The 13383-nt window shown below is 43.7% G+C and overlaps 1 protein-coding gene across 5 annotated transcripts in view; it reads right to left on the bottom strand.

Moving 5' to 3' along the window:
- KIF26A (kinesin family member 26A) overlaps window positions 1-13383 on the bottom strand; it is a 620820-nt gene that overhangs the window by 86867 nt on the left and 520570 nt on the right. For all 5 annotated transcript variants that reach the window (XM_044074337.1, XM_044074338.1, XM_044074335.1 and 2 more), the window contains 4 exons: window positions 5071-5164; window positions 4370-4632; window positions 3927-4110; window positions 3488-3647 (listed from right to left, as the gene is read on the bottom strand). In XM_044074337.1, the coding sequence (XP_043930272.1) occupies window positions 3488-3647; window positions 3927-4110; window positions 4370-4632; window positions 5071-5164 (701 nt within the window). The remainder of the gene's footprint in view (window positions 1-3487; window positions 3648-3926; window positions 4111-4369; window positions 4633-5070; window positions 5165-13383) is intronic.

Here is a 13383-nt window from a genome sequence, read left to right as displayed (position 1 = left end):
TATCTGGGAAGTTGTGTTCAAGCTTGCTCCCAGGAAGGGTACCTGTTGGCAGGGTACTAGGTGAGATTTATTTTCGTTGATGGTGTACCCCAGTGAGGTTAGAAGTTTCTTTACAAATGCCAGGTGTTGTAATAGCAAGTCCAGGCTTTCTGCCTGAATCAGACAATCATCCAAGTATGGGTAAATTTGAATATTTCTCTGCCTGCAAAATGCAATGGCTGGAGCTAGACACTTTGTGAACACCCTGGGTGCAGTAGATAAGCCAAAGGGAGGTGCAGAGAACTGAAAGTTCATGGAGCCCACCCTGAAACGTAGGTATTGTCTGCAGGATCCTCTTATTGGGATGTGCAGGTAAGCGTCCTTTAAGTCTAGGGTTGCCAGCCAGGCATCCTTGGCTAGCATAGGAAGAAGTTGTTAAAGAGTTAGCATTTTGAATTTTGGAAACACCAGAAAGGTGTTGAGAATAGACAGGTCCAGGATAGGATGTCAGGGGGTTTCTTTTGTGGGTACCAGAAAAAGTCTTGAATAAAAACCTTGTCCCCTTTGTTCTGCTGGGACAGGTTGAATAGCCCTGATACCGAGAAGAGAGAGGACCTGCTGTTGGGCCTCTGCCCATTGATTTGGGGGGAGGTCTGGTCAACTATTTGGGGTTGGTAGTGTGTGGAAGTGGAATCTGTATCCTTGGGAAACTATGTTCAAAACCCATTTGTCCTGGGTGATGAGTTTCCAGTTTTTTGCATGCAGGGCGAGCTTTCCTCCTAAGGGAGGAAGTAGCTGAGCAGGGCTTGGAAGGGTTAAGGTTAAGTCACTGTACCATTTTTCCATAGGGGGTGGCATACTACTCCCTGCTTTGGTAGTGGGAGCCCCCCACTGCTTAGATCTGTGCGTAGCCTGAGACTGGAGTCTTTGTGGTCTGCTGTTCCCAGGTTTGGACTGAGAAGGCCTGAAAGGGATTGGAAAGGACCAGTTCTTTGAAGGCCAATGCCTACTGAATCTGGAAGGCTGTACTTGTAGGAAATATTTAACAGTTTGCATAGATTTTGCTTTTTCCTCCATCCTTTTGAGGACTTCTTCTGCTTGGTTGCCAAAAAGGTGGTCTTGCTTTAAGGGTGCATCCAGTAATTTAGCTTTAACATGATCTGGCAATTTTTGTTCCTTAAGCCAAGCATGCCTTCTAAGTACATATCCAGTGACAGCAACCCTGCAAGATGCTTCTAAAGCATCAAAACCACATTGCAAAGTATGTTTATCAACTTGCTCTGCAGAATGCATTAAATCTTGCAAGTCTTGCAAGCCCTAATGGCCAAAGTAGCCGAGGTGTATACCTTCTTACCCCATCTGTCTAAGGCTCTAGAATCTCTATCAGAAGGATTAGGATTTTTGGCAGCAGTAGCCTTAATGCCTTTTGGTCCTTGGGAAATGGTCTCTGAATCTGCAGTAGGATTCTTGAATAGGAACTTGTGAGAATCAGGTACTCTGTAGTACCTGTCAGGTTTTCTGGAAGCTGGAGGTAAAGTGTCTGGGGTAAGGCTAGATTCCAAGAAAGCATCATCTACAATGTCCAGAACAGGAGGGATGGCTAGAGGCCTGTGTTGAGGCAGGAGTAAGAATTCCCTAAGTCTCTTTTTGGACTCAGAATAGTCCTGGCTTTCCCAGTGGAAATGCTCCCTAAGGGTATGCAAGGTTTCACCAAAAGGAAAATCTACTGGAGGGGAAGCAGAGGGAATGGAATCCTCTGCATCAGAATCCTCATAAGTAGATAAGGGCAAATCCTGGTAATCAGAAGGAGCAGAGATATCAGATTCCTGATCAGAAGAATCAGAAAGAAAATCAGTTCTAGGTCTCTTAGAGGGGGAAGGTTGGCTTCCACTAATTAAGGTAATAAGGTCTTCAGCCATTCTAAGCAATTGTTTTTGAGGCATATGGGCCTGAGTTTGCGGTTTGGTCGTCGGTTTTCTAGGCATAGTGCGAGTTTTTGGCCTGAAGAATTCTGCACTTCTAGATGGAAATGATGCCTTCGGTTTAATATGAAAGTCTGTAGGTCTGAATACACCATCAGAAGCCGGTGCCTGCACAGCGGCTCCGGACCCATCCAAGTTAGAGACATCCGCAGATTCCATAGTCGAAGAAGCATCTTGCAGCATACCAGACTCCGAGTGGGTCTCAGTAGAGGCCTGCAAATCTGTAGTAGCGGTGGACTGGCGACTAGCTTAACGGAAGCATCGTCGGCAGTTTTGGACCTATGCAGTCTGTCTCTGTCTTTATCCTTATGTTTTTTCGGAAGATCGGTAGTCAGATGGCTTAAAAAAGCCATTTCAGAGTACGGAGATAGAACGAAAATATTTGGCTACAAAAATAGCCCGACAACGAATAGTTCAGGCATTGAAGGAGGCACAAAACCGACAGCGAGGGACATCGTGGTCTGGGCCTAAACAGGTGATGCAGTAAGAATAAAAATCTCTATGAGGTATTTGCTTTCCACAGGCAAGACAATTGTTAACTTTTTCTGACATCGGTTAGAGCAAGAAAAAAGGACCCCCAATGGGGTACTTATCATTTTTGAAGACTTCGGGTCTGAAACTCGAAAATGAAAATTTCAGGAGACGGCTGACCGGCACTTGTAAACTGCTTCTGCTTCGGGCACCGCACGGCAAGAAAGGCTGATGTAATAGCATCGGCTGCATGTTTTATACCCCTAACGACCTGACGTTATGGAAGTAGTGACATCATCCGACGCAGAAATCCAAAGACTCTGGTATTCAGGCCGGCTGAGGGCTACCTGCAAGCAGATAACCCAAATGTGATGACTGCAACAGTGAAATACGAAGAACATTATTAAAGACATTGATATCATCAATGGAAATACAAAGAGCATAAAATAGTTAGGCCTAAAATAGTCACTATAATGATTGTAAGAAAGAGTTTGCAATGTTGTGAAATGTAAATTACATGAAAACTTAACTTTAAAGTACCTTTGAATTTGCAAGCTTTCTACTAGCAAGTGTAACAATGTAGGCACACTTAAAAGTTACAGAAACTGCTGTCAAACTAGAATGAAAGTATGGCAATCCATTGTTCTCCACATTAACTTTCTTAGCTGTAGAAAAACCCTTATTAATGAAATCTGTACCTGACTAATTTGTTTCGAACTCTAACTTGCTAGTGACAATTTGGTCAAGAGAAACAGGCTAGTGACAGTTTGATCAATAGAAACAGGAATTTAACTGACATTCAAATATAACTTACTCCAAGATTTGATGATCTCAGAATTTGTTACAATATCGTGCAGAATCTTTGCTTTTTTTCAGTTCACTACTTCCATTTGGTTAGCTACTTTGATTAGTCAGCCTAGTTAATGTGCCCAACAGTTCCATATAAAACAGGAAAGTCTTTAATATTAAATGCTTTCTTTGTGCTTAATCCATAAATGTTCATTTTATCAAAAAAGATTTTTGAGTTTGTATTTCTAACATATTATATTACTTACTTGTAGGGAACATGCTTAGCTCCATTCACTAAAGCCAAAACTACATTTCCTAGAGCAGTCAAAGAGAGGCAGAGTCCACCACCCCCATCTCGGCTCTTACTCAGCACCTTTTCACAGCTTCCTAAATCGATAAGATGCAAGCGGCTGCGTCCCCCTGACACTGAAAAAAAAAATGACACACAGTTGGAAGGTACACTTCTCATTAGCCATTCTGGGTCTATTCAACTGACAAGCATAACAAATGCAGTGTGGGCACTGCTTGAATTAATTATTAATGGCAAGATAAACATTGGGATTTATCAGATGGCAGTAACCAGCCTTTTTTTGTTAATGCTGACTTCTGAATACTTAACATTTTCTTTGCTTTTGTTCAAACTACATTATGTTAATTTTCGAAAGCTAAATGTGTTGTGCATACTTTCTTGTTTATTACACATACTTCCTCCTTTGCCGCTTTTTTCCATTCGATACTGGTAAATGTGAAGAGTGAACAGCATGTGTGAATTTCTTCTCTCGTCCTCATCACAGTCGGGTCTGCTGGTACTTCGGGCTGCAATGGCTGCATCAAGGAAAAAAGCAGCTTTTTCAGCTGTTGGGGCCCTTAATTCGCTTTGATTCTGCAGCTGAATACAGAGAGAAAAGGTTACTAATTGGGACAGGATGCATTTTTTTACTCACAGATTAGGTCTCCAGGGTAATAACATAAACAAATATGCACAGAGAAGAAGAGGAGTTTCTCACTTTAGGTGGGGGGGGGGGGGGAATGAAAGCAGGCATACTGAGCACCAGAAAAAGCAGCATCATATGTTTTCAATCATGACAAGTAACTGAATTTAAAATCTACTATGGCTTCTGTCATTCAACTTGAGAACTAGGCGTTACCTGTGTTCCACAGATGGGGTCTTCTCGAAGGTAAATCCCAGGGGACTGAGCATCCTGGAGGCTCCCAGAAGCTACTTCAGATAACAAGTCCTTCAGGTTTTCATCCTTCCCGTGAATCTCCACAGCAGATACTCGGACAGAGAAGCGGGTGCCAGTCTTCTCTTTACGTTCATTGATTAGTTTGAAGAGCCATGAAATTGCACAGGGAATTATACCAAGGCTCTGGGTGGAGCTATCATTCCCAATCATGGTGTATGTTTTACCTGAATGACAAGGTCGGCCCAGTTAAGCAACTGCAGTCATATTTTTCTCAATCTATGTGACAGACATTTTCATTATGTATGTTATCAGATATGCATTTAACACAAAACTACCTATCACAGAACTATTTTTTCACAGTCCATGTTAAAATAATGCAGCTGAAAAACAGAGTTTCTGAACAAAAACTGTTCACCTTCTTGTAATGCAACATGCAATGATCTGTAAATACCTTTTCTGATTAAGAGACCTTTGACAAACATTATCTTTATACATAGGCATTTAAACCTTGTTTTATTCAAAACAATCCTAAGTTTGCAAAGATAACAGAAAAAAATAATAATTCTAATATATTCACTCTCTGGGTTTATTATTCCAGGAGCTGACAGCATGTAATTACCAGGCTGACATACTAATTAACTGTAACGAATTTGGGAACTCACCAAGCTTGACATGACCAAAGCAAAATATGCAGCCATCTGCACCATTCACAACAGACTGGATTACTTCTGCTACTGTTCCAGAGCACACTTCAGCCTGGAAAATACAACAAGAAATAAACATTAGGTGCACAAGTTTTTTTTGTTTTTTTTTCTTGCAATGCGTGTATCAAATTCTTCTTTAAAGTCATCTTACTATACAATACAGATAGGGCCTTCATCAGATTAAATCGAATGTTACAGCCACACCTGTAAGCCATTCTCACTTTTTCTTCTTTGTCTAATTTTTATATTTTAATTTAAAACATATATCCTAATTTCATGGATGGACGTACATAGAACACATAGAAATCATTATCAACCAAATGACATCAGCTTTGAAAAATAAAGTTCATTATATCTGTCCTTGTAGTAGTAGTATCTTTAGATGATGCAGCTGGTGAAAATTATTGGAGCCTGGAGTGCTTAATGTAATTCTGATAATATAAGGAAAGGCATATGACCAAAGCCTACACCTTGGGATGAACAGAAGCATGCTGTTAATGAACCTCTTAGAAATGAAATCATGCAGACAAAGACTTCTGAAACTATGCCAGACACTGACATCATGCTGGTTGGTTTACTCCCCTGTGTCCTGAACAAGGTGTGCATTAGTAAGCACATGACTGAAATGTTCTGCCCTTGGCTCTGGCTACTTCATTGCTTTGAGCTCCTTCAGAGATCATCTTGTGTTTTGTTTAATTTATGCATTAAACCTACTGGTGCTCAGCTGGCAAAGTGGTTTAGTTCTCCTCTTCATAATGTTTGCACTCAATACTAGTGGTAATCCAAAACAGAATGTAATACGTGGCCAGAAAAGTGCATGGCATGTGGGATCTGTAACACAAATGGGGGGGGGGGTTATAACAGACTCTAGGCAGTACAAAAACAGTGGCAAAAATATGAAGGACTGCACATGCAGTCTGGCCTGAGTAGGACTGAAGATATCACTGTGTAGTGTATAGAAAGGAGGACAGAGAAGGAAAAAAAAATAAATAGTAAAAGCAAAAGAAGAAGGGGTTGAACCTGGATTGGAGCATATCATCCAGTACCACAAGGGAATAAAACAGATCAGAATGAAAACAACCTTCACAATAGGTTCAAGGGTAACACAAAGAAGTCCTTGTTTTCCAAAAAAGTAGTGGATGATGTGTGTAGTGGTCCGTCCGTACCTCCATCACAGGAGGAGGTAAAATAAGAACAGCAGAAAATTTCCAGAATGCAAAAGACAGACAGACGAAGCTATTGCATTAAGTAACAGAGTAAAGCTACAGGTTAAACAGGATGTATAGCACTGCTGCATTAGGAAAGGAAAAGGTTAGACCAGGTATGTTTCTTAAACATGGTCATTTTAATCTAAGAAAGGATTCATCTTTGTTTTATTTTTCAACTGTATAATACACAGCTGAGCTTCTGAAGGACTATTTCTGATACAGATAAACTGAAACAAAGAAGGAAACTAGAGATTATGAAAGCATCTCATCATAATAGTAAAGGTTCAAGTAGGATCACTACTTCAGCAGAACCACTGAACAAAGGGAACCAGCAGCAGGTGGCTGTATGTTTAAGTAACCTGTGTGCCAGAGCTATGTACACATCCTGGTGTGGACACTGCTCTTTGCATCAAGGATGCGCACCTGTATAGTACAGTTGTGTACACAGCATAAATGTAGATGTTCGAGTGTATTCACTGTTGCAGTCATCACATTTGGATTATCCCTGCCAGGGTAGCCCTCGGCCAGCCCGAATACCAGAGACTTAGTATTTCTGTGTTGGTTACTGTCGCTTGAGGATGATGTCAGGTCATCAGTGGTATAAAGTAAGGCAGCCGACACCATTACATCAGTTTTTCTTGCCTTAACCTGTCAGTAGCCCCCAAAGTAGGAGGCCAGGTTCTGGTGGACAAACCCCCACCAGTGGAAAATAAATACCAATATGTCCCTTGTAAGGAAAGAGAAGAATAAAAAAGGGGATGGAGGGAGGGTAACCAGGACTGCAACAGTGAATACACGCGGACATCTACATTTATGGTAAGTGTACACAACTGTATTATGTTCTTCGTGTTTCACTGTTGCAGTCATCACATTTGGGTAGATTCCCAAAGCTGAGGAAATGGGTGGAGGCAGTCCAGGAAGCTAGGGGCTGGCTAGCATGCCCTGCAAGACTGCAGAGGCAACCCTGCCCTGGATTTGGAGAAGAGAGGCAGGTGGTAATGCTTGGTGAAAGTGTGAACAGATGTCCAGGTGGCAGCCTCCAGGCTATTCCTGGTAGGGACTCCTCTGAGGAAAGCTGCAGAGGTAGAGGCTGCTCTTGTGGAGTGTGTCCTGACCCCCTTGGGAGGAGGCTTTCCATGCTGTTTGTAGCAGAATTTGATGCAGTGTGCTATCCATTTAGAAATGGTTTGTTTGGAGATGGCTTTGCCTTCTGCCCCTGCAGCAAAACTAACCAGCAACTGATCAGACTTCCTGAAGGATTATTCCTGTCCAGATAGTATCTGAGCTGTCTGTGCACATCTAGAGAGTGAAGAATCCTTTCCCCCTTGTTCTGGGGATTACGAAAAAAGGTGGGCAAATGAAAGGATTGGTTGAGAGCCACACTGGACACCACCATGGGCATGAAGCATGGGTTAGTTCTGAGAGATACCCTGTCTGCATAGAAGATGATGAAGGGTTCCACAGCCATGAGTGCCTGCAGTTCACAGACTCTTCTGGCTGAAGTGATGGCCAGAAGAAATCCTGTCGTCCAGGAGAGAAATTTTAGCTCTGCAGAAGCAGCTGGATTGAAAGGGGCAGGGTGAGTTTTTCCAATGCAAAGTTAAGGTCCCAAGCTGGTGTTGGTGCCCTTCTGGGTGGTCTCAAGTTGCTAGCCCCTCTTAGGAACTGTTTGATCAAAGAGCATGAGAAAAGAGGCTGCTCAATAGGAAAATGAGCAGAAATAGCAGAGGCATGAATTTTTATAGAGGAGAAAGAGAGGCCACTGTGCAGTAAGTCAGCTAAGTAATCCAGGATGAGAGGGAGGGAGAGCTGTGCCGTATTGGCTCCCTTAGCCTGGATCCAAGTGCAGAACCTTTTCCATTTATCAGCATAAGATTTTCCGGTGCTAGAATGTCTGGCCTCATGGATAACATCCAGAAGCTGTTTACTGAGGCTGGCAGATTGGTTTGGAGATAGGGAATATGTCAAGCTGCCAAACAGTGTGTCTGCAATTGGGGATGCATGAATTCCCCTTCCCTGTGGGTCAGGAGGTTTGGAATCTGAGGAAGATGCCATGGGGGTAGTAAGGACAGGCTGCACAGCAAGGGGTACCAGTGCTGCCGGGGCCAGTCTGGAGCTACAAGAATGGTCCTTGGTTTTTCCTCCCTTATTTTGAGCAGTACCCTGGGGGTGAGAGGTAGGGGAGGAAAGGCATAGACTGATAGATTGACCCAGAGGAAGGACACGGCATCCACTTTCCAAGCCATGCAGTGATGCTCCCTGGTGCAAAATTTGCTGAGCTGATGGTTGGTGTGGGAGGCAAAGCGGTCTACCTTCGGGGTTCCCCATTTCTGAGTTATTAGGTTGAAGGTACTTCTGTTGAGTTGCCACTCGTGTGGGTCCAGAAGATTTCTGCTTAACTGGTCTGCCAGAGAGTTGCGAGAGCCTGGTGGGAATTGTGCTAACAGGTGTAGTTGCATGGCAGAGGCTGTGTGCCAAAGGGTCATGGCCAGCCTGCATAGAGGGTAGGAGTGAGTCCCTCCCTGCTTGTTGATGCACCATATCACAGTGGTGTTGGCTGTTTTGATCAGGAGAGGCTCTGGAGAGAGAAGAGGCTTGAAAGCTATCAAGGCGTGCTACACAGCCATCATCTCTGTTTGACTGATGAGCAGAGGGATTTGCTGTGGGCTCCATTGGCCCTGTATGCACCTGCCATCTAGGTGTGCACCCCAAGCATAGTCTGATGCGTCTGTGGTGAGGGTATGGGCAGTGGGGGGTGGGGAGAAAGGCATTCCCTTGTTGTGGGAGCAAGCTGTTGTCCACCAAAGAAAATCTTTTCTGAGGCAAGGAATTATAGGTAGAAGAGTTTCCAGGTCTTGAGAGTGCTGGCACCATAGAATCTTTAGGTATCATTAAAGTTTCCTCATATGCAGTCTGGCATACGGAATGAGTAGTATGCAAGATGCCATGAACCCCAGAGCTTGCAGGATCTTCCTTGCAGTTAGCTGGGGCCTTGTGGCTAGTTGAGAGAAGTAGGCTGTTAGGAACATTTGTTTCTCTGGACTAAGATATGCCATCTAGGAAGCTGTGTCCAGACTTGTTCCCAGGAAGATTATCCTTTGGGTGAGCACCTGTTAGGATTTCTTTTCATTGACTGTGTACCCTAGGGAGGTTAGTAGGGTCTTTACAAAGGCCTGGTGCTTGAGCAGCTTTTCCTGACTGTCTGCCTGAATAAGGCAGTCATCTATGTATGGGTAAATCTGAATATTTCTTTGTCTGCAAAAGGCAATGGCCAGAGCCAGACATTTTGTGAAAACTCTGGGAGTAGCAGATAAGCCAAAGGGAAGCACAGAGAACTGAAAGTGTTGAGATCCTGCCCTGAAACATAAGTATTTCCTGCATGATTCGCTGATAGGAATGTGGAGGTAGGCCTCCTTTAGATCTAGGGTGGCTAGCCAAGCATCCTTGGACAGCATGAGTAGCAACTTCTGGAGGGTGAGCATTTTGAATTTTGGGATCACCAGGAAGGTGTTTAGAATGGATAGATCGAGGATGGGATGCCAGGTGCCCTCTTTTCTGGGCACCAGGAAAAGTTTGGAGTAGAAACCTTGGCCTAACTGTTCAGCAGGAATGTGCTCTATTGCCCTCACAGAGAGCAGGAACATGATTTGCTTTTGAGCCTCTGCTCACTGATTTGGTGGTAATTCTGGAAACTCTTTTGGGGTTGGAAGGGTGTGGAAGGAAAATATGTATCCCTGAGACACAATGTTCAGAACCCAGTGGTCCTTGGTAATGGTTGTCCAGGTGCTTGGGTGAAAGGGGAGCTTTCCTCCTAGAGGTAAGTGAAGGTGGGCAGAGGGAAGGGGTGGAAGAGGTGAGTCATTGTGAGTTCTTACCATAAGGGATTGTCTTAGAACTCTCTGGCTTGAAAGTGGAGGTAGTCCACTGCTTAGAGCTCTGCATTCCCTGGGGCTGCTGTCAGAGGGGTCTGCTTCCATGGGGCCTGGGCTGGGCCGGTTTACTGGGAGCAGGAAAGGACCAGTGTTTGGAGGGACAATGCCTGCTGAACCTAGGGGGCTGGACCTGCAAGAAATTCTTAACTGTTTGCATAGATTTTGCTTTTTCTTCCATCTTTTTTAAGATCTCTTCTGTCTTGGTGCCAAATAAATTATCTTTGTGCAAAGGGGCATCCAACAATTTAGATTTGACATGATCTGGCAGGGGCTGTTCCTTAAGCCATGCATGCCTTCTAATGACAGATCCAGTGACTGCTGCCCTGCAAGAAGCGTCTAGGACATCAAAACCACAGTTCAAGGTGTGTTTAGTTACTTGACTTGCAGAATGCATTACCTCTTGTAAATCTTTAGATTCTGCCTAAGCAGGAAAGGAAGACATTTTTTGTTTAAGGAGTTCCAAGGTATGTTGCTGAAATTTCAGCATGTGGAACTGGCAATTTAGTGCCCTAATAGCAAGAGTAGCTGAGGTGTATACTTTCTTACCCCATCTGTCCAATGCTTGGCAATCCCTGTCTGAGGGGGTGAGATTCTTAGAAGAGGTAGCTTTAATCCCTTTTGGCCCTTGAGAAATGACCTAAGGGTCAAGTGTAGGATTTTTAAAAAATATATTTGTGTGAGTCAGGGACTCTATAGTACCTGTCTGGTTTTCTGGGAGCAAGAGGAAGGGCATCAAGAGTCAAGCTGGATTCGAGGAAAACATCCTCCACAACATCCATGAGTGGGGGGATGGCCAAGGGTCTGTGTTGTGGAAGATCTAGGAATTCCCCGAGTCTCTTTCTAGAGTGAGGGTAGTCCTGACTCTCCCATTGGACATACTCCCTTAAGGTATGCAGGGTTTCCCCAAAGGAAAAATCCTCTGGGGGAGAGGCTGAAGGAATGGAATCCTCTGCATCAGAATCCTCATAAGTGGAAAGGGGTTGCCTGTCTTCATATTCCGATGCATCAGATTCATCTGACTCTTGTTCAGACAAAACTACAGGGGACAGATCTCTTTTCCTTTTGGAGGGGGTAGCTTGGCTTCCCCTGATCAGCTTGATAAGGTCTTCTGCCATTTTAAGCATTTGAGACTGAGGCAAAGTAGCAGGTACCTGAGAGTGGGTCGTCAGTTTCTTGGGAGAGGTTTGTACCCTGGGCCTAAGAAATTCAGCAGTTTTAGAAAGAACGGTAGTCGCAAAAGAAGACGTCGGTTTGAGTCAAGAATTGGTAGTGCAAAGGACTTCCTCAGAAGCCAGTGACTGCTCAGCGGCTCTAGACCCATCCAAGGTAGAGACGACCACAGGATCCTTAGTCGAAGAAGAGTTTTACGGCATACCAGACTCCAAAAGGTTCTCGGTAGCGGCCTGCGAATCAACAGAAGTGGGCATCAGGGGCTGCAAAAGCGCCTCACTGATTACCGGAGAACTGACGACTAGCGTAACAGAAGCGTCGTCGGTAGCTTTGGACCTGTGCGATCTGCCTCTGTCTTTATCTTTACATTTTTTGTAAGATCTGCTGTCGGATGGCTTACCGAAGCCGTATCGGAAGTCAGAAGACTGTAAGCGATAATATCTGGCTACAAAAAGAGCTCGACAACAGTTAGTTCTGGCATTGAACAAAGCACAGAAGTGACAATGAGGGACGTCATGGTCTGGGCCTAAGCAAGTGACACAGTACGACTGGAAGTCTCGGTGTGGTATTTGTTTTCCACAGGCAAGACAAATATTAACTTTTTCTGACATTGGTTAGTGCAAGAAAAAAGGATCCCCAACGAGGTACTTAGCTTTAGAAGACTTCAATTCGGTAGACAAAAACTCAGGTAGCGGCCGACCGGCACTCATGCAAAATGCTTATGCTTCGGGCTCCATGGCAAGAAAGACTGATGTAATGGCATCAGCTGCCTTACTTTATACTACTGACGACCTGACATCAGTCCTCAAGTGACAGCAACTGATGCAGAAGTGCTAAGTCTCTGGAATTCGGGCCGGCCGAGGGCTACCCTGACAGGGATAACCCAAATGTGATGACTGCAACAGTGAAACACGAAGAACATCTCATGTTACATCTTATGTTCATATATCTTGTGGATTGAACAGCCTTCATTTATTAGCCTTATTATCTTGTGTGTCCCAGCTGCAGTTCCTAACCCTTTGCGTGAGTATGGTATGCAGGCAATGAATTGGTACAGGGTGTAATCGTCTCCCTCCATTCCACAGCCCATTTATAAAGATTATCTTTTCCAGCACTCGGAGGCAGATGGAAGGGAAATAGTACAGAAATAATGATCCTACTCAGACATCCACTTCTGTGGTTAGTATCTCACGCAACTGTTGCTAAAACAAAAGTACTGCTGTTCTCTAGTAGCAAAAAACTATTGACCCTATTACCTTCATCATTTACTCGTCTAATAACACCATTAGTAAACCAGAAAACCATACAAAGCTATTAGGGGTCACCACGGAAAAGGATCTCAAATATGATAAACACTTAGCTCTAGTTATCAAGAAAGTCCATTTCAAACTAGGTTCCCTATACAGAATAAAGCCCTTTCTAACTGATTCCACCAGACATGCCATCTGCAGAACTCACCTTCTATCCACCCTCTTATATGCTTCACCCTTTTTCACCAACTTAAGAAAATGTAACTTAAACAAACTAGAATCATGTTATTATAAAATAGCCAGATATGCTTCCAACCAACCAGCAAGAACTCATCACTGCAAGGTACTACACCAATTCAGCTAGATGGAACTTCCCAGCCTTTTAACCTTTAATCAACTAATTCTAACCCATTCTACCCTGTATCACCAAGATAACTGTCCATCCATTAGCAACCTAGTACAGTGCTACTCCAGCATTCGAACACTAAGGTCTTCTAATAAATTGTTTCTGAAGGTCACAAAGTCAAACAATAGCTATGGGGATTCCCTGTATTCATACAAAATAGCCAAAGCTTGGAATGACATACATCAAAATATATTCAACACTAGCAACACTACCAAATTCAAACAACTGCTAAGGGAACATCTTGATAACACCTAGCTTTGCTCCTGCACTAACCGTGGTAAGTTGTACTAAACAGGCAGATCACC

The sequence above is a fragment of the Protopterus annectens genome, chromosome 6.part0 (assembly GCF_019279795.1).
Source record: "Protopterus annectens isolate FY-2018-M chromosome 6.part0, PAN1.0, whole genome shotgun sequence".
NCBI lineage: Eukaryota > Metazoa > Chordata > Ceratodontiformes > Protopteridae > Protopterus > Protopterus annectens.
The sequence above is the reverse complement of the archived record's forward strand: the minus strand, read 5'-3'. Positions and strand labels throughout refer to the sequence as shown.